The 26067-nt window shown below is 44.6% G+C and overlaps 1 protein-coding gene across 9 annotated transcripts in view; it reads right to left on the bottom strand.

Moving 5' to 3' along the window:
- Nucleotides 1-26067, bottom strand: part of SYNE3 (spectrin repeat containing nuclear envelope family member 3) — an 89780-nt gene that overhangs the window by 28103 nt on the left and 35610 nt on the right. For 8 of the 9 annotated variants that reach the window (XM_030558819.1, XM_030558814.1, XM_030558822.1 and 5 more), the window contains 11 exons: nt 21642-21814; nt 20877-21186; nt 14894-15055; nt 12522-12866; nt 11165-11301; nt 8346-8520; nt 7145-7327; nt 6736-6879; nt 5906-6040; nt 3626-3787; nt 2665-2828 (listed from right to left, as the gene is read on the bottom strand). In XM_030558819.1, the coding sequence (XP_030414679.1) occupies nt 2665-2828; nt 3626-3787; nt 5906-6040; nt 6736-6879; nt 7145-7327; nt 8346-8520; nt 11165-11301; nt 12522-12866; nt 14894-15055; nt 20877-21186; nt 21642-21814 (2090 nt within the window). Of the gene's footprint in view, nt 1-1415; nt 2529-2664; nt 2829-3625; nt 3788-5905; nt 6041-6735; nt 6880-7144; nt 7328-8345; nt 8521-11164; nt 11302-12521; nt 12867-14893; nt 15056-20876; nt 21187-21641; nt 21815-26067 lie in introns of those variants that run through there. The other variant, XM_030558821.1, reaches the window with a different exon arrangement.

The following is a 26067-nucleotide window of genomic DNA, read 5'->3' as shown; positions in this document are numbered from 1 at the left end:
AGGCTCATCTGTAATTTTAGGCTCTGCCTCTTTAAGTATTCTGTCCTGAATCTAAGGATCCATATCAGGAGTGTTTCTTGGTGCACAACTATGTTTTGACAACCTAAAATATTCTAAACAGTTAATATCAAGGTCTTCTGGTATTGCCTATATGTTAAATATAATGCTGTATTTATGTACATCCAGAAAGCTCACATAATTAACATGGCTAGAATACGTAAGTTATGCCCACTGATGCTGTCATTTTATTTTCAAGGTCTCCTGTTAGCAAACTGCGGATAATGAAATGCCACCAGGGGATCAGCGTTTGGCTCCCAAACATTTCCTTCATTTCCAGGCCTCAGGGACTGGGAGCATGGTGCAGGCAGAATGCTCTAACTAAGCTACTTATACAACTCCCATCAGGGGAATACTTGACTGACTCACCAGCTATGATGAATTTAGCCTCACAGCATCCTTGTGAGGTAGGGATTATCATCCCCATTTTACAGGTCGGGAATGAGGCACAGAAATACTGAGGCTATGTCTACACTAGAAACTTCAAAGTGCTACCGCGGGAGCGCTCCGGCGGCAGCACTTTGAAGCGTGAGTGGGGTCACGCGTAAGCGCTGGGACACAGCTCTCCCAGCGCTCCTGGTAATCCACCTCCATGAGGGGATTAGCTCCCAACACTTGGGGTCTGTCCTGCACTTAGGGGGGTGATTTTTCACCTCCCTGAGCCAGCAAGTTCGAGCACTATAAAATGTAAGTGTAGACAAAGTCTAAGGCCATGTCTACACTACAGCTGCTACAACAGCATAGCTATGGCCCTCTCTTTCACAATACACGGTGAAAGAATTCCCAACATGACCATGGGACATGTCCTATGAAGTCTCAGTGCCACACAAGTGAGTCCACTGCAGACAAAGAAACTCAAGTGTTATTTTGCAATGCAGCTGGTCTCACTTGAGCTAGGCAAACATGAGAGAAGTAACTCAAGCGCAAACCACTAGTTACCTCTGCAGTGAAGACATACCAATAACAGAGCAGCTCATTTTAAAAAAAAGTGAGGGGGGTGAGGGAGAGGCTAAAGCAGCTAACAGAAGTTTGGACAAGAGAAGAACATGCAACAGCCTGAAAAATGATGAATGAAAAATGCCTCAGAACATCAAGGGTGGGTTGCACTGAGCAGACAGTAGCACTGGCAGAGCCTAGAGTGTTTGGTGGGAAGGGAGAGACAAGCTTGGAGTTCTAAGTCAGGGCTGAGAGAAAGCCAGAGGGAGCTTGTGACATTACACCCCATATTCTTTATGGAAATATGCTTATGGCATAACAGATATCTTTTATGCAAGATGGGTCTTGTAAGTTATCATCAGAAAGGTTATGATTTACTGAATGTGATTATCCAATTGGTATGCATGTATCATTTTTGTATCTAAAGTTAGGAATCTTTTTATGCAGAATGGAAAATAAACTAGAAATTGGCATTAATGGATAGAAGCACTTTTGTCTCATTTGAGGGAGCAAATTCCAAAATGAAAATAATTGAGAGTGCTCTTAAAAAAAAATCAGAAGCAGGTGACCAACCTGTTATTTCTTTGTGTACTTCTCAGCAAAATCCAGGACACCCACAAAAATCATGAGAGCCGGAGAACTCCTCCCAAGCACGTGGTAATCCAGATAAATCACTTGTAAAAGAATCCAGGAGCTCACAGCAAAGATGGAGAGGGAATGTGTGTTCTAATTACGAAGCATTGCTTGACAAGTAACAGCCAAGGCATCTGGTAATGGCAGGGGTGAGAATGTCTTCCAAAGTGACATTTAGCTGCCGGCAAGACCTAATTAAAGAGTGAGCTCTCTGTGTGTGTGTTTGGCTTGGCTTGTTTCTGAACGGCTTGAATTTGAATTGTTTATTCTTGGGAGCCATGCTCTGAAATCTAATGAGGTTTTAACACAAAACTGTGTGAAACTGTCACCCACATTACAGCTGGTCTGCTGTGGCTGCAAGAGGCACAGCTCAGAGTCTCATTATCTCCTACTAATGCTTGCAAGATACATGGGAGGTGGAGACTGTGTCAGTTTGGGGTGGCGGATCATGATAACTAACGTAGACACGTTATCACCGTGCTTGGGTGAGCATCTCAACTCCCACTGCCTAAGGCCTCTTCTCTGCCATCATGAACAATGTCACCCTCCCAGTCCCTCAGGTCGCTAAGCCCAGAGGCACCTCCGACTCTGTTCTCTTCCTAGCCCCCCACATGCAGGCAATATCCAAGTCTTGCCTCCCCTTCCTCATCCATAACCTGTCCAAGATCCAGACTTTTCTCTCTGTTCACATCTGCAACACACTCATCCAAAGCCTTATTTCCTGACTCAAGTACTGCAAAGCTCCTACTGGTTCAGGCCTAAGGGAGAGTTGCCATGTACAGTGTCTGCTCACAGACTGCAATATCCTGGCTGAAGTCTCAGAAGAGGTACTGTGCAGGTCATAGACACAGTTGGCCTGAGTCTCCATCTTCTTACACCAGCGTAAATCAGGAATAATTCCACTGCAGTCAAAAGAGAATCAATCACAGCCCCTAACTTTCAATACTCCTTTAGGCTTAGCATTTGCAGGGCTGGTTATAGAGCAGCAGAGAGAATCCCCCTCAAAGGGACATGGGAAAGACACACATGAAAGCTTACCTGATTGTCATCTTTTTGAGTGATCTCAACGATTCTGTCAGCTGGTTCATTGCAGTATGGACATGTGCTGCCCCCTCTGGGGAAGAACTCTCAATCACTAGCTGGCCATGAGCCCCAACAAGGTGCAACTGGATCTCTTTACCTGGGAGTTCAGCTAGCAGCCCCTGAAATTCACAGCACTCACAGTTACTTTCAGGTGTTGCTGCTATTGCTGAAGCTTTACCACAATGCATGATACCTGTGTCAAACGAAGGGCTATGTTCAGCTCAGGATTATGCTCGTTTCTCTTGGCACTACACTAGTTATGGGGCCCCAGCAGCAAGATCTGCTAGGGCTCCTGGAAGAATCCAGCAAAGCCCAAGAAGTGAGTAGCACGGGATTAGGGAAGAGGTGTAGCTAGTACATCCCTGCTGCAGGGTAACACTGTGGGGCTTCTCAGGAGCTCTCAATGGAAATTAAAACGGCTGCTTCCCACTCCAGGGCCAATCAGCCCAGGCTGGCACAGTGGTAAATCACCACTATGAGTGAATCTGACCCCAAAGTACTTCCATGGAGGGAAAACTGAGCAACTGCGGGAACGGAGACATTTTCCCTTTGGCACAAATAAATGCAGCGTAGGATAAACCAATAGAATAACACACCATTTAATGCTACACTGCTGTGTGTCTGGAGAAACCATCCTGCCAGGAGGAATTCACTTTCAAGACTGGATTTTCCTTTAATGATGCTGCAGATATTTCAACAGAAGCTTGGTGCTTCTTTCGCCCTAACCACCCCCAGATCCTCATGCACTCATCATAGAGCAGTCCAGTTAGGCAGTAGGAATCCTCTGTCCACGAGTTTACATGGCAAATGGAAATGGAGCCCAAGGAAACACACCACTTCCTCTGAATATCTACCTGCCGCATCGATGACAAAAGCAAATGGATGATGACATCATATGCCAAGATGTGATCCTCACCTCCAGGTCTGCGACTCTGCTCTCCATGTTCCTTTCCGCACTGGCATCCTGATAGGATTCCAACTTCCGTTCAGTCATTGTGATCCACCGCTGAAGGTCTGATAGTTTGTTATTGAATGCCCAATGCTCCCGAACGTGCTTCGCAGTCCGTGCCAGGATGATCTAAAAATACCAGGAATGACCAAAACATATCAGTGATAGAACACAAAGAGACAGCAGGCTTCACAAGAGAGATTATGGTGACGGGTGCTATAGAAACACAAAGAGATGAAATAAAAATAAGATTGAAAGGCAGAAACTCCTAGCTCTTTAGTACCATGACATGGAATGCACCTCCTAACTGGATATCTACAAGCTCCTGCAGATCTGAGCTTAGCCACATGGTGGGGCATTATGTATTAGAATAGCTTCCCTCTGTACAGATGACTCAAAGTGAAAGATTTTGTATTTTAGTATCTGAACTAAGTACTTCCTCGTCCCCTCTTTGCATGCAAAATCACACAAGATATAATAGAAAGAGATCTGCCATATGGTACTTTTACCTGGAAAAATACTATTTTTGTGATATATTTGTTTACTATTTGTGATTAAAAACTAGAATTCCCTAGCATATTGGAGTCAAATTTTATTACGGATAATTATTTAGTGACAGCAAACCAAGAGAATCTTACATGATCTCAGTTTGTTTTGGGAAGGAAGATTTTTATAGCTGTCTTTACAAGCAACAAAATACTTTAGGTCAGCAGTTCTCAACTGGGGATCCGCAGCCCCTTGGGGACCTTGAGCCCTTTCAGGGGGGCCGTGGAGCCCCATGGCTGAAACCTGGTGCCCCGAGCCCCAGTGCTTAAGATGGGAGTGGTGTGGGACTAAAACTGGTGCCCCACCCCTGCACCCCCCAGCCGGGAGTGGCACGGCCCTGAAGCCAGCAAACCTCCCCTCCTCACCAAGCCAGGAGAAGCAGGGGGCTGAAGCTGGGAGCCCCAGTGTCCCGCCCTGAAGCTGGGAGCTGCACTGGGAGGGTCCCCGCCCATACACAGCCCTTAGCTACCCCCCCTGCCTGCACCCTGAGCTACCCCCGTGCCTGCACACACACCCTAGCTACCCCTTGCCCACACAGCCCCAGCTACCCCATCCCTGCACTGTGAGCTACTCCCCTGCCCACAAACAGCTCCTAGCTACCTCTTCCCTGCACCCTGAGCGGTTTTCAGACATTTTGAACCGAGTCTCCCTTTGAGTTATATTTTTTGGTTTCATCCCTCCACAGCTCAGACAGGCTGGTGGCTTCCTGAATGAGTCAGTGGGTGGAGGTGGCGCTTCGTCCCTGGACCCTGCTGTGCAGAGCTGGCTCAAGCCCCACCAGCCCCCCCACAAAATAGAAGTAAAACTATTCCTATGCCCAAGGAGGTCCCCTCCCTGGCCTGGAACCCAGCGCTCCCCTCTCCTCCCCCACTGGACCCTGGCGTTTTTATAGCATGCTGAGGGGGGCCTCAGCAAGAAAAAGGATGAGAACCTCTGACCTAGGTCAAATCAGTCCTTGAGGTAACTGCCGTGGTTTTGGTCCATTAACTTTTAGGTCTTATAAAGCCTGCGATAAACCTTCCAGATGACTCAGTACTAAATGCCCTATACAGCAAATCCCATTGCACGAGCCCAAGCCAAAAAGATCTGGACACTCAGCAATAGATTCAGCCCCACAGAGTGGGGAGCCTCACACCGCACAACTGAGACTTTCCAAACCAACATGTGGTAGTGTTTATAGACTCTAAAAGGGAGTCTATCCACTCCTCACAACTTGTCTGAACACAAAAGTTGTATTGTTTAACTATATTGGTGTAGTTAAAGTCATACAACCCTCACTAGTGTGGACACAGTTATATTGGTATAAAACTGCTTATACTGGTATAACCTATTCCCGTACAGAAAGGGAAATATACTGGTATAAAGGTGCTTTAGAGCAGAATGGTCTAACTGCATCCACTGTAGGGGTTGTACCTTTATAACTATATAGGTAAAAATTCTCTGCTCCCACTACCAAAATATTTATACCAGTTCAACATGTAAGTGTAGCCTCAGTTGGTAGGATGATGGCCACAATGTAGGGTGAGGAAGATCAAAACAGAGAAAACTGGAGAATGTTTAAAGATTTATCAAGGCCATAAGAACTCAGCCCCTGCCTTCCACTAGCGGAAAATGTCAGTGGTTGAAAGCAGATATTATGATAATATGAAAGGATAATTTTCACAGTTGCCACTTTAAATTCTCCACTAAATGATGAGTTACCTCCAGAGATCTCTTCAGTGTCTGATAGTCAGATGAAAGCTGGTTCATTTTATGCCTGTGCGCGGGATTAGATTGAACTAGATTCTCCAGCTCTTCCATTTGAACTATAAACTCTGCCAACTCTTCTTGGATCATCTGTAGTGAAAAAGGAATACTGTACATTGGCTACTTACATACTGAACACGATTTGGCCCTACAAGACAGGTCAGAACGTTGATTCTGCACTTGGTTCCATTTGACAGCATGAGATGTATTAAAGAAAAATAACTAATTTTAAGCCATTTAGTTTTTGATGCCTAGAACTGAAAATTTACAAAAGAAGCCAGCAGGCATTCCGATACATTAGCATTAGCATACATTACAAAGAAGCCAAGTGATAGCATGCTTGCTGCTACTAGGCTAATTAAAGCACCACAAATGGTGCAATAGCATCAAAATAGCAGCAATTTAAGAACTTGATTTTGCTGTCACCAAGGCCAGGTCTATACTAAAAAGTTAGGTTGACCCAGCTGTGTTGCTTGTTTCTCTTTGCACTACAGGAAATATCCTAATTCCCAACCCCGATTCTCACCACTATGAGATCAGAACCATGCTGTATAAATTTATCATAGAAAAAACATTTCTAGCATCAAATAATCAGATCATCTAGAATCAGACTTGTGTGACAAGTCAAGCAAAGAAGGGCTTCCCCTCGCCCCTGCCCCCCCGGGTACTTCTGACATTAATAAATTATACATTTTGCCTAGAAGGAAAATAAATCAGTCAGGCTATCTGCCAACGTGAACGTGATTAACATGTAGGTAGCATAGATAACCATCATTGTAACATACCTGTAGTCTCTGGAGTCGTGTTTCTTTACCTAAAAGGTCAGGTTGTGGTTCATTCTCTACATCTACTTTGGCTCTGATAGCAGATAACTTCTTCTGTAGAGGCACAAAGCCTGCATCAAAGTCTTTATGTTGAGTTACCAAACTCTAGGCAGAAAGAGCAAAAAGAACACTTGAAAGAACTACAGTTATATTATTTTGTGAGAGTCTACTTGACACTCTGAGCAAATAAGCAGCTTCCCTGCACAATAATCCATGTTTCTATTACTCTACAAAATGCATCAGACACAGTTGATTAGTATTAGTGAATTTATTTATACAAATCTGGATTAATAAAAGATTAATCACAATCTTTGGCATGGATATTAAATAGTAAGCAGGCCTTGGAGTGAATTTAATATTAACTGCTCACCTGCAGTCTACTTCTCCTTTGCAGTAGACTTTTGTGTAAAAATTCTCTCTCCTTTGTCGTATCAGTTACTTCCACTAGGAGAGACTTCACTCTCTCCTCACCAAAGATACTGCTTAGCAAATCCTTCTTCAGCTGCAACATCATCAACTGCTCCTTGAATTGGGAGCTCTGAGCCAGGCATGCCTATAGGAGAACAATTCTTCTAGTGAAATCGTAACACCAGGGGCTGCATGAGCAGATCACGTGGCAAATGCACAGAAAAACAGCAAGGCCATGACTGTAGGACAACAGTATTTTGAGCATACTTGCTATATCACAAGGCACCCAACAGTGTGCCCAGCCGAGAGCCAACTCAGCACTTGCCAGAACCCTCAGGGCAGCAATCATTTTTTAAAATGAAGGGAGCCAATTGCAGTCACCTTCATCCCTAATATGGAGATGAGGCCCAATGACTCATCATGAAGCCTGGCTGCTCGCATCAAGGTGAAGCATTGCTTGCTGGGATCTGTCATCTACACTCTCAAAAGGAGGAAGCTGTGGGCAATACTGCAGGGCTCTGTGGGCCTACTCCAGTCCTGGTATAATGTATGACTCAGGCTGCTATACCACAAACTGCATCAGAAAGGAGTAAACTCTGCTCACAATATTTCTTTTATATAAATCGGACCGCTTCTTTTCTCTGGTTTGCTGGCCTGCATGAAGGAAGCCTACTCAGCTACATGGTGCCTGACATGAAACTGTCTTATCAGAGTTATGGTTCAGTTTGATCCCTGTTTATAAAAAGCATTTATTCCAGAGATCCAGGGAGCGAGGGTTTTGCCATCACTACTCATTTCATGGGTGCATGCAGCAGTTATGCACCTTCATCTCTAAACTATATTATTAGAAAAGTATTAGTGGAGTCCTCAGATTTCCAACCCAGATGGATTTGGGGTTACTGCCAAAGGCAATAATAAGGCTCTTATATAGCATTCCTTACTCAGCTGGCAACTCTAGCTCATTAAATAGAATGCTCCAAATGATGTGATTTTGTTACAGTGACTGACGATGTAGGCCTGAATTTCAGCAGTGTGTTATTTCCTACAGGAACTGGAAAACATTCTCAGTGTCGCCATCAGACAGCTGCATTCGTGCACGTGTCACTACAGCTTGTGCCGTGCGAACAAGATACTAGCTTCCTAACTTAGCTGCAACTCTCTACCTCAATCTGAAGTAAGAAAGCATGTGTCAGGGAGGGCTCAGCAACGTTAGCAGTGGAGTCCAGAAGTCTCTGAGCTGATGGCTTCCACAGCTGGAACTCTCGCAGTGGATTTTGAAAACTCTGCCTGAGCTCAGTTTCAGTCCCAGTGCTCATTTTAAACGTCTTTCCCTTGACCCTGCAAGAATAAGCAGACAATGGAGAGAATGATTAAAGTGAAATCTTTAGCTAAATGTGCAATTCACTGAGGGACAAAATAGCACAATCCTCATGTGTCTGCTCCCCCCAACACAAAGAACCTCAGTTTTCTCCTTGTGTACTCCTGGCTTTGTCCACTCTTTACTAGGCAGCTGCTTCTGCCAGTCAGATATCCAACAAACCCTGCTTAGATCTGGAGGGACACATTCATCTCTGCTCCAACTCCACAGAAATCAGTGGAGATGTAATCAGGGATGAAATCTGGCCTGACAGTTCCAATGCCAAACAATTTCACTGTGTTCCATTTGTTACCTTCAGTATTATCCACTCAGTAAGATCAAAGGAACAACGTGGCTGGTGGATGGGAGAAACAAGCCATGTACGTACATCTAAGAGACCTAGCGTTTAGCTGCACCTCCCTTTAGCATTTATACATAAAAAGGTGAAAAGGGAGTTTTGGTCCATTTTAATTTTTTTTTTAATCTTTACACACAAAAAAATAAATGTTTGATAACCCAGAATTGCCCAGAACAAAGGGGACGCAAATAAATTTTCCTGGTCTTTCATTCTAAATTTCTTAAACTTCTTAGAATCATTTGTGTGTGTCAAGTAACATCAGTGGATAAATTAAAACACTCATTAAACTCATATATGGTTTAAATATCCAGGTTCCCAGTATGAAGGCTGGTCCTAAATGCTGTGCGGCTGTGAGAGTAACTTATTCAGTTCCCTTCCCAGTGGCAGATCCCCTACAGCTACCTCCTAGTTCCCTATGCTTTTCCTGACCTTGGATCCTGAAGTCAGGAGCAGCTTGCAGTATAAAGTTTACGCATAAAAGGAAACACTGTCCTGTTAAGACACAGGAATGAGAATCAAGAGACTAGAATTCAACTCCTAGTTATGCCACAGACTTCCAATGCAATCTTGGCCAATTTCACTTTTCTGCATCTGCTTCCCCCTCTGTGAAATGGAGATAATACTAGTTACCTACATGTCACAGGGGTGTTTGCAATGAGCTTAGCTTTGAGGCAGGGCCGTCCAGAGGATTCAGGGGGTCTGGGGCAAAGCAATTTCAGCGGCCCCTTCCATAAAAAAAAGTTGCAATACTATAGAATACTATATTCTCATGGGGGCTCCTGCGGGGCCTGGGGAAAATTGCCCCTCTTGCCCCCCACCCTCACCCCGGTGGCCCTGCTTTGAGGGCCCTGAAATCCTCAGACGGAAATCTCTATTATTACTTCCCTTGCCATTCACTCTACAGCTTCTGCCAGCAGCAGCCTGTGACTTTGCCACACCTTTCAAAGAAGCAGGAGTTATGGGAAAAGCTGGCAACTCATTGAACAGCCACTGATTTCTGATCAGAGGCAAGTTTAAGTCTCCCATAGTTGTTCTTCAGTGGAAAATAAATCCTAGTTTGTTTCATTTTTTAAATTTGAATTGCTTGCTTTTCTGCATCAATTTTATTCCTCCAATCTTTTTCCATTTGCCAGCACAGTCTGCTCTAGGGATAGGAAAACCAGTTTAGATACAATAAAAACAAACTGACCTTCTTTTTCCCTTCCTAGACTGATCCTTTCTTGAAGTTTGCTAACTGCAGCCTCTGAACTTCCTGATTCCAGACAGCCTGGAAGCGGAAGTGCTAAAGCACAGGGAGAGGCTAGATTTATAATGTTTCCAGCCCGAAAATGGAAGCAGAAAACAGGAGGTATGTAGTCAGGAGAAGCTGGAGAAGTCAGGAGAAGCCCTGCCAGATAACTGGGTGGGGAATGATTCATCAAAACAAACCTCCCAGAGAAAGGCCATATGCACTCTGCAGTTATTCAGCCAAACTGTTTACAACAACAGTTCGCAGTCTGATTTTTAGTTGAGCAGGGAAAACAATCAAAAAAATAAAAATACTGATTCTACAATGCTAAAACAAGCAGTCAAACAAAGTATTTCATCCAGACTACACATAGGACAACCAGAGAGGGATCCCAGAGCAGGAGATAAGGAATTTGTGTTCCAAATCATTATGGAGGCTGAGAATACACTGTACACACAGTCAAACCTTCCCACTACATCAGAGAAACCACAAAGATCAGTTTCCTTTGTTATTTTTAACATGTAAATGCATGATCTCGCTCCCATTGAAGTCAGAGGCAAAACTCCTACTCACTTCAATGGAAGCAGGCTTGGGCCCTGAGAAAGAGATTTTCTAGCACTCAGAACTAGGGCCAGATTTCTGGAAGTATTCAGCCACCCAGCAGCTCCTGTTGCAACACTTCTAGCCGGAATGCCAAATGAGGCCAACGCACAATGGACTGAGCTCTTCTGAAAATCTGGCCATTTATTTTGGTGCCTAAATGGGAGTTGAGCTCTTCTGGGACTTCTCTTGAGTCAATGCTTCTCAGCGAGGTTCCAGGAACTGGTCCAAGGCAGCAAGGTTAACTGAACTGTGGGATGTGGCTATCACCAGTAAAAAAAAAAAAACAAAAGAAAAACCCCAAAACCCTTTGTGACTCTGCCACCCAAGGTCAGTCTAACTTGCACTTTTTCCACGGGCCCTGCTGATCCTTGGTCCCCAGTGAAGTTTTATGGCAAACTGCTAGCCCACCCCACCCCCATTCCCTACTGATCAATACCTTTGATATTCCTGTACTGCGGTTATAACATCGTCAGAGAGTGGTTGTACATTCTGTGAAAACCGGAACAATTCCTTAAGCTGAGCCTTCAGTCTCTCAACCTTTGACTCTTCTACTGCAAGCGCTGCTCTTGTTGCCTTAATCATAAAAATAATGATCAGTTTGCATTATGAGCACAAAACCTGGAACATGAAATGTATAGACTGTGCTGAATCTAGAGATGGACAAACTATTTGCCATAAGCCATTTGTGTGTCAAATTTGGCCCTTTTTTCTGTCCTCAAACTATCCATGAACAAATCAGGATTTTCATAAATGTCCATGCTGTTTGTTATAGTTAGGTGACTAATTTTTAAAAACACCTTTGTGCCTATGGGAGTTTTGTAAACTGTTCACAGCAAATGCTCTGTGAGTATTTTATATGCAGAATTCACTATTTGAACTGTATGACTGGTCAACAAAGTCATATGGGCAGAGGTGCTGGAACAATTTTTACAGTGGGGGTACGGAGAGCCATTGAACCAAACTGTAAACCACGGCCATCCTTACCCATACACAAAGTACGCAGCTGTGTAGGGCACCAGGAAATTTGAGGCACAAAATTTCCCGGTGCCCTATGCAGCTGTGTGCTGCTCCAGTGGCCAGCCTGATCGCCTGGTGGGCTGAGCCGGCCAGGAAAGCTACCCCCGCTCCTACCTCACGCCCATTCCCACCCCGCGCTGCAGCTCCCATTGGCCTGGAGCAGCAATCTGCGGCCAGTGGGAGCCGCTATCAGCCGGACCTGCAGATGGGGCAGGTAAAGACACCGGCCTGGCCCGCCAGGGGCTTTCCCTACACAAGCAGCGACCTCGGTTTGAGAAACACTGTGTTAACAGGAAGTTAATGATATGTGATTTTAAATACTCTATCTGCAAAAGACCCTCTTCTTACGCCATCTCACGTGTAGAGAAGTTTGATTTTTTTAACATGGGAGTTCTACAACCTGAAACCTGAAATTATAAGTGTGCGTGCACACGCCCACCAGTACGCACTTTATTTTAATGGGACTACTTGCAGAGAAAGACATAACAACATTATTTGCTGTACCTAAGGAGAAGCTGAGATCAGATAGTGTGAGGCAGAGACTATAAAATTGTTGGTTCTTTTCTCCCTATTCACATTTTTCCTTATTTGATTCCACATACATTCTTATACCGTCCTCAGCCCCATAGCATCTGAGCACTTTCCTGTAGTGACAGGACACTGTGACAGGACTAATATCTGTATGATCAAGGGTGGTCATGTACCTTCAGTGTTGTCAATGTGTTTACCACACTTCTCACTTGCGGTTTTTAGGCATACAAAATACAACAACTTACGATGTATTTTCTCCACAGAGCTACTAAGTCCTCTTCACTCTTCGGCTTCTCCCCTGACTCCAGGTCATCTTCTAGTCTTTGTAGCATCTTTCTGAATTCCTGGATCTCTGCTTCCAACTGTCTGGCTTGGGACTGATAGGCACTTTCTGACTTAAGGATCTTATGCATTCTCTCCTCTTCCTCACCAGATATTAGTTTCAACTTCTCCAGGGCTTTCCTCAACTCCTCCAACTCATCCTTCATCTTCCCAGCTCCCAGGGGTGAGGTGTTCTGGATCACCCCTGTAGACTGAACCTCCAGGCATTTCAATTTCTTTTCACCACGCTTAACATCTTTGGCAATGTTCTGAAGAAAGAAGGGAATCAGAAAGGGTTAAGTGGAAAGAACGGTGGGGTGGGGTGGGGTGGGGTGGGGTGGAGGTTGTGGGGAAATGACACCTGATAATATTTACTTTTTATCTGTGTATTTATTTTCTTCTCCAATTGTTGTTTCAAGGCATGTCACTTATGAAGTGGCAGGCTGCCAGATTTGATATACTCATTTAAAATGTGTAGCCTTATGATTTAGATAATATAACAGCAGGAGCATGGCTTCCCAATAACTAGAAGAATCTTTTAAAACTGTTGGGCCTGATTTTCAAAAGTGTTCAACACCCACAATGCCAGTGGAAGTCAACAGCAGCCACATGTACTTGGCAGCATGGATACTCAGGCCACAGAGATGTCTAAAGTTTAATAGCCCAAACTAAGGCACCCAAAATTGAAGACCACTTGTGAAAAATGGTGCTGCTAAAAGTGTCACCAACCCCAAGCATTAAAAAATCATGAGTCAGGCTGTCATAAACAGATAGTTAAGGGTTAATGTCTCTTTTACCTGTAAAGGGTTACAAGCAGTGAACCTGGAACACATGACCAGAGGACCAATCAGAAGAAAAGATACTTTCAAATCTCGGTGGAGGGAAGTCTTTGTTTTGTGTTGGTTGTTTGTCTGTTGTTCTCTCTGGGTTCTGAGAGTGACCAGACATACCTACAGGCTCTCTAATTTTCTGTTCAAGTAGTAAGTATAAGTAGAAAGGCGATTTAGTCTTTTTGATTGTTTTCTTTATATGCAAATGTATATTTTGCTGGAAGGATTTTAATTTGTATTTGTGCTGGGGGGAAGGCTCCTCTCTAGTGTCTATAAGCTGAAAGACCCTGTAACATTTACCATCTTGATTACAGAGACAACTTTTACTCTTTTCTTTCTTTTATTAAAAGCTTTTCTTTTTTTAAGACCTGATTTATTTTTTCCCCTTCTGGGGGCTCAAAGGAATTGAGTCTGTACTCACCAGGGAATTGGTGGGAGAAAGGGACAGAGAAGGGAGGGGGGAAGGTGGAATTCCTCTGTTTTAGATTCACGGAGCTTGAATCTGTATTACCTCTTGGGGAGGGGAAAATAGGAGGGGGGAAGGTGCATTCCTCTCTGTTTTAAGATTCAAGGAGTTTGAATCACAGTGATCTTCCAGGCTAACCCAGGGAGGGAAAGCCTGGGAGAGGCAACGGTGGGGGAAAGGGTTTACTTTTCTTGTGTAAGATCCAGGGAGTCTGGGTCTTGGGGTCCTCTGGGAAGGTTTTGAGGGGACTAGAGTGTACCAGGCACTGCAAGTCCTGGTTGGTGGCAGCACTACAAGATCTAAGCTGGTAATTAAGCTTAGGGGGATTCATGCTGGTACCCCATCTTTTGGACACTGAGGTTCAGAGTGGGGGTTATACCATGACACAGGCCCACCCGAAATCATGAGATTGGCTTAAATCATTAGATTTTTAAAAATAATAAAGATCAGGGCTGTTTTTATTTACCTTCTGGCTTTTGAGCCTCTGTGCTACATTCAGATCATGTTTATATGCTTCTCTCTGTAACCAGGAAGGCTAGAAACTTACATTTCTTTTTTTTTTTAAATGAAAGCTCAGATTCTCATGTAATTGCATGACTACACGAACTGGAGCTTTAAGAAAAATGTCAAATAGCATGAGACTCATGATAAAATTGGCAAGGGTGTGTTAATGACATCACAGAGTGAAAGTGGCAGACTTGGACAACTCCTGATTCAGGACCCCTTCTTTAGCCACTACACCAGAATTTGTTTTAAATATCCCCCTCTGATAATATGCCTTCCCCCCATTCAGACTTATCCCCAGAACCAGATTTGAACTTGTAGTGCTTGAATTCTAGGCCCACAGCATATTCTTAGAGCCACACAGATCTTAGGAATACAGTCTTCTGTTAAATACTTGTATGATTTGGGGAATATACAGAAGAACAGATTCAGCTGAGGAGAATGCATTTCTTAACAGCGCTCACCCTCCCCCTACTAGAACTGTATCATAAAGAACCTGCAATGTCTTTAGCCCATTGTCTGCTGGAGACTTTGTTGTTTCTCCGATGCAGCAGTTCAATCTTTCAGTCACACCATTCAGCCACGATTGAAATTGGTCGACGTTGGTCTTGTATTGCTCATGTTCCTTTGTTATCTTCTCAAGCAATTTCACTCTGCACTGTAACAAGAAATGTCCAAAATGGTGAGGGCAAGAGCTTACCTGTCTCTTCACAGGTTGCATTTTTAACTAGGAAAACAGAGCCCACTTCCTTTCACCCTCATGTCACTCAATCTTTTCAGGAATTCACACCTCATCTCCAGTATGAGGACAAAAATATGTAAAGCTTTCTCCAGACCTCGGCTGTGCTGTAGCATCTCAACATTTATTCAGAGAACAAAAGATGACAAGGTCCTGTGAGGTCAGTGCCTCGCCTCCCTTTTCCAAAGCTTCGTATTTTTCATTAAAAAGCGGTATTATCCTTTCCCAACTTTGCTTTGAAACAGAGATAATATATGGGGTCAGCTTACAAGCTACAGCGACAGCCTCCATGCTGGCAAAAACTATAGGATTACTCTGTCTGATCATGCCTGAGGCATGTCAATTATTTCACAGCACTTGCCATTTAAACAATATGTAAAGAAACTACTATAATTGCAGCATTAGAAACTCTGCAATATTTTTAGCATCTATGGCCTAGTCTACACTATGCGTTTAAATCGATTTTAGCAGCGTTAAACCGATTTAACACTGTACCCGTCCACATTACGAGGCCCTTTATATCGATATAAAGGGCTCTTTAAATCGGTTTCTGTACTCCTCCCCAACGAGAAGAGTAGCGCTGAAATCGGTATTACCATATCGGATTAGGGTTAGTGTGGCCGCAAATCGACGGTATTGGCCTCCGGGCGGTATCCCACAGTGCACCACTGTGACCGCTCTGGAAAGCAATCTGAATTCAGATGCAGTGGCCAGGTAAACAGGAAAAGCCCCGCGAAATTTTGAATTTCATTTCCTGTTTGCCCAGCGTGGAGCTCTGATCAGCACGGTGGCGATGCAGTCCCAAATCCAAGAAGAGCTCCAACATGGACCGTACGGGAGATACTGGATCTGATCGCTGTATGGGGAAACAAATCTGTTCTATCAAAGCTCCGTTACAGAAGATGAAATGCCAAAGCGTTTGAAAAAAAAATCTACAGGCTACACAGTGCTGTGTGACAAGCGTAACGGGAAGCCAGAGACTCAAATGGACGCTCATGGAGGGAGGGAGGGGGTACTGAGGACTCCAGCTATCCCACAGTCCCCAGCAGTCTCTGAAAAGTATTTGCACTCTTGGCTGAGCTCCCAATGCCTGTAGGGTCAAACACATTGTTCGGCGTGGGTCAGGGAATAGCTCATCAATTTACCCCCCCCCCCAATGAAAGAAAAGGGAAAGAAATCATTTCTTGACTTCTTCCAATGTCACCCTACGTCTACTGAATGCTGCTGGTAGACACAATGCTGCAGCAGTGAAGAGCAGTATCCACTCCTCTCCCCTGCCCGGTGGCAAACGGTGCAGTAGGACTGGTAGCCGTCCTTGTTATCAACCCGTGAGTGCTCCTGGCTGGCTTCAGGTGAGGTCGGCCGGGGGCACCTGGGTGAAAATAGGAATGATTCTCGGTCATTCCCAGTAGATGGTACAGAATGGCTGGTAACCATCCTCATCATAGCAACTGGGGGCTGAGCTCCATCAGCCCCCTCCCTTTCCTGTGTAAAGAAAAGATTCTGTCCTGCCTGGACTATCATAGCAGCGGGATGCTGGGCTCCTCTCCCCCGCACCGCTTAATGTCCTGCCTGGACTGTCATAGCACCGGGAGGCTGCCTCCCCCTCATTTTATCTCACTAACAAGTCACTGTTTCTTACTCCTGCATTCTTTATAACTTCATGACACAAATGGGGGGGACACTGCCACGATAGCCCAGGAAGGTTGTGGGAGGAGGGAAGCAACGGATGGGGTTGTTGCAGGGGCACCCCCCTTGAATGGCATGTAGCTCATCATTTCTGCGGGATCTGACACGGAGCAGCTGTGCTCTCTGATACACTGCTTCTCTAGTACACTTGCCCCATATTCTAGGCAGGACTGACTCTATTTTTAGAAACCATAAAGGAGGGATTGACTCGGGGAGTCATTCCCAGTTTTGCCTAAGTGCCCCTGGCCGATCTCAGCCAGGGGCACCCATGATAATAGCAGACAGCACAGAAGAACAGATAACCGTCATCTCATTGCCAATTTACAGAACGACTGATAACTGTCTCTGCTATCATGCAAAAGCAAATGAATGCTGCTGTGTAGCACTGGAGTATTGCCTCTGTTCGCGGCATCCAGTACACATACAGTGACTGTAAAAAAAAAAGCTGAACGGGCTCCATGGTTGTCGTGCTATGGCGTCTGCCAGGGCAATCCAGGGAAAAAGGGCGCGAAATGATTGTCTGCCGTTGCTTTCCCGGAGGAAGGAATGACTGATGACATTTACCCAGAACCACCTGTGATGATGATTTTTGCCCCATCAGCCACTGGCCTCTCAACCCAGAATTCTAAGGGGCGGGGGAGACTGCGGGAACTATGGGATAGCTACAGAATAGCTACCCACAGTGCAACGCTCCGGAAATCGACGCTAGCCTCGGACCATGGACGCACACCACCGAATTAATGTGCTTAGTGTGGCCGCGTGCACTCGACTTTATACAATCTGTTTTATAAAACCGGTTTATGTAAAATCGGAATAATCCTGTAGTGTAGACGTACCCTATGGTAACCTCCAAAGACTTTGCTTTCATTGGCACAATATATAGGGCCTGGCAGTGTTTGGCTCTGCAAAACTAGGAGCAGGGTGCAAGAAGACATATCTCTACACACATCTTATGCCCCTATGCAGGGGCCAGAGATAGGACTGGATCCTGGGATCTGGCTGATCTACATAGAGGTCAGGTCACTGGTCTAGGGGGAAAGGTGACTCAAAGCTCCCATCTGCTCTCCCTTGACCCTGGAGCTGCTCTGTGCAGACCCTGCATCAAGTTGGAATAGTGTGAGGGTACCTCTATCTTGTGTCCTCTGCAAACAAGTCCAGCAGTCTGAAGACACCATGGGGCTTGGGCTAAAACCTGAGTCACAGCTCAGGTTTAGCGTGCAGTGTAGACATACACTATCTGCACTCTAGCAGCAAACAGAGGCTATAAGTAGCCAGCAGTGTAGACATACACTATCTGCCACTCCAGTAGCAAACAGAGGCTATAAGTAGCCAGCAAACAACTGAGGGAAAGTTCCTGGTGCAGGCACTGTGTGGGGCCTCTGCTGGCTCCCTGCAAGCATTGGTACAGGAGGTGTGTGAGGGAAGTTGTGGGGTTGGAGACAGAAGAGAATGTATTGGGGCAGAGCTGTACAACATGCTACCATGGCCAATCTGAGCTCTGCAGAGGATGCCATAACTTAGGGGTGCCTAAATTTCGCAAGAGATTGTTTCAGCCCCTGGAGCAGCCCAGAATTGGGAAGGTGCCAAAAATGACTTCAAGCCACCTTCTGCCACTCTCTCCCCTTAACTCATATGGGATTGTCTGAGAGTAGAATGAAAGACAGAGCCAAGAACCTGTAGGTTTAGTTTAAGAGAACCAACGAGAATAAAAATATTTGTGTTTTGCACCAGCCTAGATTGAATAAGTGTTGAAACTTTACTTCACTACTGTTCCGGTTAAACAAGAAAGACAGGATGTCTCAGTGATTATTTATATTTAGATTACATTCTTGGTTAGTACCAATAACTTTTTGGGGGGGGCAGGGAGGGGAGGGCAGAGGGGGTGGAAGAGACATGTGGAGCGGGAGAGGGACTTGGCTGCTGTGTGTAAAAATGTTACAACAACTGTAATTAAAAGACATTCCGGTGAATATAATTTTCAGTTTGGGAGTGAGAAGGATACTCAGTGGCAGCAAGAAAGTATGTTAACTCACCGGAGAAGCAATATCACAGTTAAACCATTTGAGAAATGGAATTCACTTGCTCAGCCTTTGACAGAAATGGACAACTGCACAAGATCTAAAAAAGTTTCTTGAGTACTAGTGAAATTTACAAGTACCAGCAAGCTGTCTCCTGTAGCCAGCTTTGGAATTCAGCTGTCATTTGCAATTTACACGTAATCTGGCCCCCGATCATGAGAGGGGCTGAGACAACTCAAATTACGGGATCTCTTTCATTCAGTCCTCCCTCCCATTGTGAGAGGTAGCAAGGTTCCTTCAGCTAACATTATTCACTGCCTGGCAAGACTCCCAAGCTGTATCTAACCTTGGAATCAGCCAATGAGTCCCCCATTTATTTCAGTCACGAAAACTAATGTTTTCCATCACCCCTTCCACCTGCAGCCTCCAGAGATTTTTCAACTGGATTGTTTCACTTTCTCTTTTGGCGCAAGGTGGCATTTGTAGCTGCTTCAACTGCCTTTCCTAGAACCTCAGTTAGCTGGAGACATCAGCATGTATTTTACCTAAATACACTGGGCCTCACAGCAGCAACAATCAGTGTAAATCTATGCCGGCCTAAAACTAGCCTAAGAGATCTGACTCAGGCTCTCTGTATTCAGATAATTTGTTTGAGGGAACTAGTTAGTCCAAATATCAAACCGCACAACACAAATATTAGCTGTTCATGGATAAAGGACAAATCCTTGTTTAGAGAGAAGTCATTAAACATTTAAATTGGGAATCTGGTGAAATTTACAATCCCAAGAGTTGAACTGCCAGGAGCAAAAAGGGGTGTTTTTAATGAATGGATTTACTCTGCAACCTGACTTTGATTATATGTTTCTTTAGATGTATTTATGGCTACAAAGTGTGACTGCAGCAGCTGCAGACACAGAATAGGGGTTTATATTTTTAAAAATATTTAAAATGAAAAAGTAACTCAAGTTCATCCTCATGAAAGATTCTAGCCCTGGAGTCTCAAGGCTTCTGTTTCCCCTAGAACCACAACTTCCCCACATCGCCCCTCCAATGAGACTCTATGCTCCCCTTGGATGATGATTTCTTGGGATGAGAGTGTCCACCAATCACCATGACCACCCAATCCTTGGTCTGGGTGGAGAAGTGAGAAAGAAGAGCAGGTGTCACGGTTGTACAGGCAGATGACAGAGCCCATGCAATGGAGTTCAGTTTTATTAACACTAGTTTGGATTAGTCAGTTACCAGACACTGGAATGCCTGTTCTTCCCCAAGGCAAATCCAAAGCCACTGATGTACAAAAGCTACTGTATAGGTGGTTGGATATACCCTAGATATGTCCTTGATCTACTCTCATTGCTTTAGAGTTTTGAGCATCCCTATGTGTAAGCCTCTCCTACCCATCAAAGGCAAATCCTTGTCTCATAGCCAGATCCTTCCCACTGGCTGTGGAAGTGAAGGGTATTGTCTCATATCAAACCTTCACCCAAACCAACTATCAAAGTGAGTCATGGACATGAAAAGGTGAATTATAATGTTGGCCATCCTCTTGTCTAATGATCACTGTACCTCTGGGATTGAGGGCAGGTGCAGACTGGAAAATGAATTAGCATTTATTGAAAATTTTTTAGCTATTAGAGTTGGCTGCCTATTCTTTCTGTTGGAAAAGCATTACTTGCTTGCCAACTCTGAGATTACGGTGTGTGAGTCTTGATCTAGGGATTTGTGTTATAGCCTCTAATAAGGATGTGGAGTTGGGATGCTTCCTCATCTCCTTGGATGGATTATTTTGCATCAAGATCACACTGAGATCTTTGATTTACCAATGGGCAGGGAAGCATTTGCTTTGAGATTGTTTGTATTAATCTTGCCCTGTTAAGAACACTCAAATCTTCTTTGCACTATCGATACATTCTTTCCCCATGAACTATATTGGGAACTCCTAGCTCTCATATCAGAAATGCTAACAGTAAATAATACAGGCTAGTAACTGGTGAGCATCCTAAACCCTCCTCTCTTTTATAGTTGCGTTTTACCTGAGCTTCTGCCTTTATTTCTTCATATTCCACCTTCATCTTCTTCTGGACATCCTCATCGACACTTGGGTCACCTATCCTGTTAAACAAGGAAGCAGCTTCCTCCAGTAGCCTTTCCAGCAGGACTGACTGATTTAGGACATCGTTCAGCAGAACCTGGGAGTGGCTCAGCTGCCATTGCTTCTCCTTTAAACCGAGCTGCAGCTCTATGTCAGGCTCCAAGGTAACCTTCATGTTATGAATCCAGGCATAAAACTCATCCTGGGCTTTCAAGTATTCACTCCAGTGCAGCCACACCCATTCGATACGGCTGTTGGGGAAAGTGAGAAACAAGATACATGAGGTTATCCCAGGACCAGTGAAGAGCGTGGGGAGTTTAAGATGCTTTAAAAAATGTTGGCAATAAAGAATCAGATTCTCAGACAGGATTAATCAGCCTATCTTCATTGACCTGAGTGTCAAAATCCACTTCCCAGCTCCCCCCGGCTGCGGGAAGAAGTACCCTGTGCTAGCCCTGTGCCTGGCAAAGATTATTTCTCAGGTCACTGGACTGGCATATTGTGGGTAGATGTAGAGCCAAGGTTCCACCTACTCTCTGCTCCTTTCCAACATATGCATGGGAACCCAGTGAAGGCTCCTCTCTCCCCACCACAATACAGATAGCCAGAGCAGGGAGTAAGGCAGCATGGTCTGAGAGCATTAGACAAGCCACAGTCTGACCCAACATGTCAAATACAGTCTTTGTGGAAACAGCATGTGTCCTACCTGTGGCAATGAGTAATGTAGATGGCTGTTTCTTCCCACATGGCTTTAATGTCTTTCAGTTTGGATAGTATCTCATGCTTTTCCTCCTCGCTGATGCAGCGAAGAAGGGCATCTGCTTTCATCAGGACCAAATCCATTTTCAATCGACCTTCTGGCTCCAACGCACAAATTTTCTATTAGAAAACACAAAACTGAAAACATCAAAAAAAAAAAAAAAAAGAGAGAGAGAGCCTGCCAGTGTAGTTATTGAATTAGAACTTTGTTTTTATATGGAAATCACTACATCCCTGCTCGAAAACTCCTACAAAATTTAATAGAAATAAGATCTTTCCTACTGTTTTTTTCAGTATTCTTACAGGATTTAATTAATAGAGAAATATATCCCTGTTGTAAAATAGTTACCACCACCAACAGAAAGTAGATCATTCTCGGGTAACTTCTGTAGGTTCTCATGGTAATTTCTACACAGCCCTGTTGGGTTTGTGCCTATTAAGTTCTATAGGACTTGCCTGTACTAGCTGTCTCCACTACTGCTACAGATCTATTGCACTACATAAGCACATGATGTCTAATTCACTTTCTTGGAATAAGTGCAGAGGAGACACTATTCATGGGAAACCTTGAGCAAAGCCAGTATTGTAAGTTCACCAGAACATGCCATGGGAGCTGCACAAAAAAAGCAGTTTGTTGCAAATCATAGAAGACACACTTCGAGCCACCCTATAAAAAGATTAGAGAATTATATCTCTGCTATTAAATTCTATTTCTACACTAAAACACATCGTGTATCAGTTAAGGCTCTGGCACATACATGCATACCTAACACAAAACCTACAAGCAAAGAAATGAAAATTAAGCCATCTAACATTGTGTATCTTCTACTCTTCCACCCAGAGACAAACCTAACCTCCAGTGCAAACATCCCACACCACACACACCACCTTAATTCTGTCCTAATAGTGTTGTCAGCCTTCCAGTATCACCTTCCCACTATCACGCAGACCACTAGACTTCCTTTCCCTCCTGTTCCTCTGCACAGTTCTGGGAAACCACACTCATTCAAGTTGGAGGAAGGGATGCCAAAAGGAAAATGTTGAGACACTCAAAATCTGAGGTCACTTTTGAAAATTTAGGCCTCAGTGACTTGTCCAGAGCGATTTGCCTTATTACCCATAAATACATCATTTGATTATTTACTTGTAAAAAAATAAAAACAAATCACAGGGGAAAATATAAACCACACCCAGACAACAACAGAAAGATTCAAAAGCAAAACTTAATGCAGGCTTCAGTCTTATTCCTGCTTGAAGTGACACGAAAGCACATGAGCCCACGATTGAGAAAGCTGTGGTTGGAGCTGGCATTTTTTTTAACGACTGCTTTCTTTGGCTGGCATTTTCATTAGCAAATTAACAGAAAATAAATCATAGTGAGGAAGCCTGAATAAATGCAAGCCAACTGGGAAAGAGGCACTTGGAATGGATCTTTTTATTTAAAAAAAGGCAATGAGTGAAAGAATGACACATCAGCTGGGTGGTGGAGGAGGAAGAGGGGAAAGAAAGGCAGAACTAATGAAGAGCCACTGCTTTTTGTTTAATAATAATGATGGATTTCCAATATCCAGATTCAAAAAGCTACTATAACAAGGATTTTCTATGCATTATGACCCTGCTCCAAAGTCCAACAAAAGCATCAGCTTTATGTCAGCCCAGGTAAGATCATCACAAACCATAAAATCTTCATTCTTGTGATCTGTAATGTTGACAGAACCCCTTGAAAAACTGTCTCCCACAGCACTGATTTTCCTGAATTCTCTGAATGCATTACGATGTTGTGTGTATCAACATTTCTTATGCAAAAGGTAAAGATTGTGATCATCCGAAAGCAGAAACAAATCCACAATCCAAAATGAAATAGGAACTTCCAGACTTTGTGACTGCTATGCAAATCGGCCCATCACCACTAGCTCGCTGATAAGTCTCTATGCTAGGCCTGGTACATGCTCCAACCCACAATGAACCCCATTTGAGAAAACGGTCCTGAAAATACTGCAATGTCATTAGATAAACCACCCACCAGGAGTGCCATTTTTCAGTGCTAGTCATCCCATCTCAAAAACAGAGGGGGTTCAAAGATGAGGGGGCAAATATGACTAGATGCACAGAAAGATGTTCATCTGAAGAGAAACAGAGGATGCGATTTCATTAGAGAACAGGCCTATCACAGGGAAATATGAGAGATGTATAGAAAATAAGCTAGTGCGATGGGGTATACAAACCCCACACTGGGGAACACAGGGTTAATGAGCTATTGTGGGCTCAGTTGGCCCTGCCTGGCCACACCTGTGAGAGATATCAGACTTGAAGGGAGGATTTTAAAAAGGTAAAACACAGCACAGCTAGTGGCAGAGCAGACCTTGTGGGAACTCCTCAGATCAGTGCAGTCACTCCCTGATGGAAGGGATGACTCGATGTTGATCCACTTTTGCTGGGACTGTTCTTCCATGTTAGCCTGTGAGCCTCGTTGAGGCCACAGGAGATTTACAGAAGCCTTCAGAAGAAAGAGCCTTACCACACCAGTGGGACAATCCATTTGTGTTCATTCTTTTTGCAACTCTGAAAGGAGCAGGATTCATTGCAACCCTGAAAGGAGCAGCCTGCCCAGGGCTCAGCCAGATAAAACACGTTTTTGTACACCGAGTACCTCTTATGACTGGACTGGCACAGAGGAACACTCAGGTGTCTCAGAGCAGAGGACCAAGCGAGTGTAAAGGCCCAGCCTGAGGATGCCCTGGGGAAGGATGCAGTGATACTAGTCTCAACCTACTGCCCCACTACAATAATGAATGGTACAGCTGGGGTAGATAGGAGCAGCCAGTTTTCTCAGTATACAAAAACAAGGGACATCGAATGAAATTGAAAGGCAACACAATTAAAATGGATAAAAGTAAACACTATTTTTTAAACACACAAGGCATAATTCATTTGCCACCAGATCATTTGCCAAGAGATTAACAGGATCATACAAAATATTATCTTTGTAGATAATGCACAGATTCACAGTTCCATTAAAAGGATGAGAGCAATAAACCCACCAACTGACAGGGTTTAGGAAGAAACTTGCCCTACAGACAGATTATTCCCTAACTGTCCATCCCCGGGATTCCGGTATCTTTCTTGATAGCATCTGGTGTTATCCAGGGATTCTCAGAACCCAAAGCAGTGGTAACTTACTGTCTCTCTCCAGGCAGGGTCAGGAATAAATCAAAGGGTGGCGCAGCCCATCCATCTGTGCGCACGTGTGCGCACACACGCAGACACACAGAGTCACGGTCAGGCTAGAGCATTTCAAAACAAGTGCCGTGTATACTCGATCATAAGACAGTTCGTTTATAAGCCGACCCCTTCCCCCCAAGATGGATAAGTAAAAATGGAAAAATCTTATAACCCGTTCATAAGCAGACCCTATAATTCAGGGGTCAGCAAACTATGGCTCCCAGGCCATCAGGATAAGCTGCTGGTGAGATGGTTTGTTTACCACCAGCGTCCGCAGGCATGGAGGTAAACCTAAGTAAACAAAGTGTCCCGGCGCACCACCTGCTTACCCTGAGGGGCCGGGACAGCAACTGGTGGGGAAATTTTTTGTGGGGGAGAAGCTGGGAGTCAGGGGAGTAACGCCTCTGACCACCCCCCACGTAACCCTGTCCCTAGCCTGGGACCCCCACACTCTCCCCATCCCATCCCTTCCCACCTTCTCTGGGGAGGGCCAGGCAGGCTGGGCAGCAAACCCACAACCTGCTCTGGCAGGCCAGACTGGGCGGCACGGCTGCAGTGTGCTCCAGCGGGTCAGGCAGCACAGACACAGCCAGCTCTGGGGGGTGGGGCCAAGGTGGAGCTGCAGCTGCTTAGGAGGCTTGGGGGAGAGCAGCCTGGCCAGAAGTGGAGAGACTCTGGCCCCACCTCTTCCTTTCTGGCTCTGCTGGCTGTGCTGCCTCTCCTTGCCCCCTCTGTTGGGGGGAGGGTCTGTGTCCCACCTCTCCCTCTCTATACCCATTCATAAACCGACCCCCTCCTTGGGTGCTTCCCTTTTTTACTAAAAAAATTCGGCTTATGAATGAGTACATATAGTATATTTACCTACAGTTAAGAAATGGTTTTGAGAAATCAGTGGTCAGCTTCCCAAGGGGCCCCACCTTCCAGCTAGCTGCAGGGGAACCTAGCTGTCAGATCCATGTCCAAAAGAAAGCTTCCTTGAAATGTTCCAAAGCATATTCTTTCACCTAATCTTTTCATAGCTAAACTTCAAACAAAGCACACAACTTATAGTGACTCCTAGTGGGTCACCAATTCTCCTAATTTGAGCAATTCTCCTAATTTGAGCATTATCTCTTAACATCAACACATTTCTAGTCATAACAATGTGTCTG

This window comes from Gopherus evgoodei, chromosome 4 (assembly GCF_007399415.2).
Source record: "Gopherus evgoodei ecotype Sinaloan lineage chromosome 4, rGopEvg1_v1.p, whole genome shotgun sequence".
Taxonomy (NCBI): domain Eukaryota; kingdom Metazoa; phylum Chordata; order Testudines; family Testudinidae; genus Gopherus; species Gopherus evgoodei.
Note: the sequence above shows the minus strand (reverse complement) of the source record. Positions and strands in the feature narration are given on the sequence as shown.